Genomic DNA, 3377 nt, shown 5'->3' on the forward strand with positions numbered 1-3377 from the left:
GCTTAAGAGATGTGTTTATAAAATATAGTATCATCGTCATTCAATGTTCTAGAGTCAATCTTGTTTATTCAGTTTTGTAATACACACGCACCGTAAATAATTATTTGGTTTGTGTGATAGTCTACCGTGTTTTATTCAATATACAGTGTATCGTTGATCTGAATGTCACTGGAGTAGCTTGTGGTCGAAGTTTCTGATCTTGGTAAGTTGGGTTTATTTAGTTATATATATATATATATATATATATATATATATATATATATATATATATATATATATATATATATATATATATATATATATATATATTTACTATAGAGATGGTATGCAATTTAGGGTTTCAAAAACAGGGATTTTCGTTTTAACCAACTTTTTCATTATTCTATCATGTCCCAGTTCCATGTTGGTTGATTAACAGGAAGTCTACTGCATTTTGTTAAAATTAGCCATAATTACCTCGTATCTTCGTCAATTTTTCAGCCCCACAAAGACCTGTGTTTAACGTCTCACATCCTAGTCCAGAAGAACTAAATGTGTACGTTGGTGATGATGTGCAACTAGTGTGTAAATTTTATGGTGCACCAGAACCAACAATCAGTTGGTACAAGGTGAGAAAATTACTCACAATATTTTGCCTAAATTTGCCTATAATAAATGCTATATTTATGATTCCTAAATATTGAAAAAAAAAGCTTTGTTCAAGCAAAAAGTAGAGACAAGATATCTATTTGGATTGCTTGTTTCTTTTAATAATAATATTATATTGTGAGATTGCTTTTAATTCTTTAATATTTCTTACTGTTCACTGTTCGATTCCAGGGTGCCAATTTGTACACAAATTCAAGGAACGAGGAAAGAATTTTGTTCTTAGATAAAAGTCAAACACTGTTTATAAAAAGAGCGGTTTATGAGGACAAAGGCGATTATCAGTGTGTAGTTTGGAATAGATTAGGCTCTATTAAGATAATGTTTTCTCTACAAGTTAGACGAGGTAAGTTCTAACTAACTCAAAATCACATGTCGAGATCTCGGATTTGTAAAATGCCTAGGAGTATTACAATTAATGTTTCCTATGACTAGATTTTATTAGAAAGATGGTTACAGAATGGAAATTGTTACAATCTGTTGGCATGCACTTTATATTTCAAATGTGCATATTAAAAACAGTTTTATCTTGAGAATAATAAATAGATACATTATGTAGAAATAATCAGTTGTAGCCTTTGAGGTCAAGGGATTTGAGAATTTGGACGTAGTACCAATAACAAATAATTCTATGAAGAACTTTTTATACTGAATTGAAATATCTTCGGGGTATTAATTACACTTTCTGTCTGAAAAAAAAATCTAGTGATTTCAGGCAGAACAGAAAATTTTCGAGTCATCTCTTTTTGTCTATAACAATTTTTATACAAATTGAATTTTTACATACACAATTTTAGATGAATATTTGTGAAATACTGTATATTTAAGAATAATATATTTCAATATTAAATTGCTTGGTAATAACAAATACTTCTCTGTTCTTATATCTCGACTGAATCTTTATGTTCGTCAATTCAGAATTACTTAATAAAAATTAATTTAGGAATTTTATGGAATAAGATAAGAAAATAGGATGTCACGTCATTCTTATATAATATGAAAACCTCTTGTTTATTCATTATGCTAACCATGCTATGCACTCAATGAAACGTACAAAATAGAATTTTTCAGATAAAATAATCAGATCATTACATAAAAGATTGTTCTTAAATGTTTTGAAATCATTGATAGATTTGATATTCTTAGCAAACTGTAAATTTTTAAACCAGTACCCTTTCATAAATAAAACTAGCAGAAGAGAGAACTGGATTTATTGTAACTAAGTTGATTCTTGTTTCTACTAAAGTTGTGGTGTTTGTCAGAATTTTTTATTTCTTCACTCGTAGTGCGTTTATTACAATTAACACATTCAAAAATAAGTAAAACTCGGAACATATTTACGATTGCAATAACTTTCTCCCAGTGACTTCTTGGTAATGATTCTAAGGCTTGTTTTCAAAGCAATGGACACTCATCAACCTATTTTTATTATCATGTTATCTTTTTGTAATGTTTATGTTCATGAAATTAATGTTCGTACTTTTTTCTGAATGTATTTTCATTTTGTTTCCCTTTCTTTATTATTTCCATATATTTTTGTCGACACTCTTTTACATTTATGACAGTCAGTATCGGGAAAGTGATTGCAAAACGTAATCTAGAAATCTATTTTCATCTCATTTCGCCCTTTAAAGATTAAACAAAAATTAGCGTAAGAGAATGCAAATACTATAGAAAGAATCATTGAAGAAACTGGATTCATGTAGTTTAACATTGTCAGTATGATCAATCTAACATCGTTACATATTGTAATTGCAGCAGAACCTGAAGTTTCATTGGTTGATTATCTCGATTATTACATGCACGGAGCATCTTACGAAATTGCATGTAGAGTGAGTGGAAAGCCTATACTAAATATAACATGGGAATTTACCAACTGCACCACTTTTACTGACTGCAGTAATACCAAAATTTTAAAGGTAAGCTCATGTACAAAATCACTAATAACAGAGTGCAAAAACGGAACAGAGTTCAAATTCTCGTACTGCGAATAATTACAATGAGAGGAAGAACTTCAGTACATAGAACCAGTCCAAAATTTTACTTTGATCAACTTGTAGCAAAATGGTTTAAATCTTGGACGACTACTCAAGTAGTAATTAATGTACAATTTGTACTGTTTTATATTATTTATCTTTTACAGCTTATTATTCAATTACTTGTATTACTATACCCTGTAATCTGACTAGTGCAATATGGCATACGAGTATAACAAAACGAGTGCATGAAATATATAACTTGCCATGTCTTGCGGTGATAATTCCAAAAATACAAAAACACACCAGTAGATTCTATCCCCCACTGATGAAACCTAGTCAGGACTTTTATCGCTTTTTCGAATCTTACGTTATTATTTTTAATCCTTTCGGACTGACAAAAGAGTCATTCTTTAGATTTTCCAACTTACGCTCTACCACCAAATTGTATTTTATTCTGAAATAATTTCTTTACTTATAATATGAAAAGAAGTTAGCATTGCAACAGCATTACAGGAAGTTAGCATTACATTAAAGTGTCTTATATATCTTTTGATCATTGAATCATGATACTGTTGTTTCATAACACTATCTTTGAGAAACGCAGAACTGATAAATTTCATTCACTTTTCAATTTGTCTACCACTTTCCAGACCATGTTGTGCTTAACTTTATATCCTGGGTTCTTGTCACCGTTTTCAAACTCATCTCACCTATATCAACACTGGATCAAAGAACGATTCTTTTACTAGAGAT

The 3377-nt window shown here is 29.8% G+C and overlaps 1 protein-coding gene across 1 annotated transcript; it reads left to right on the plus strand.

Moving 5' to 3' along the window:
* Positions 1-480: 480 nt before the first annotated feature.
* On the plus strand, positions 481-2763 carry LOC145678263 (neural cell adhesion molecule 1-like; the record flags this gene model as incomplete). The annotated part of the gene is made up of 3 exons (XM_081748294.1): positions 481-608; positions 820-991; positions 2404-2763. Coding segments are annotated over 3 exons (536 nt in total), but the record flags the coding sequence as incomplete, so codon positions are not given.
* Positions 2764-3377: the final 614 nt, after the last annotated feature.

The sequence above is a fragment of the Thermobia domestica genome, unplaced genomic scaffold (genome assembly GCF_964235325.1).
Source record: "Thermobia domestica unplaced genomic scaffold, izTheDome1.hap1.1 HAP1_SCAFFOLD_2248, whole genome shotgun sequence".
Classification (NCBI taxonomy): Eukaryota; Metazoa; Arthropoda; class Insecta; order Zygentoma; family Lepismatidae; genus Thermobia; species Thermobia domestica.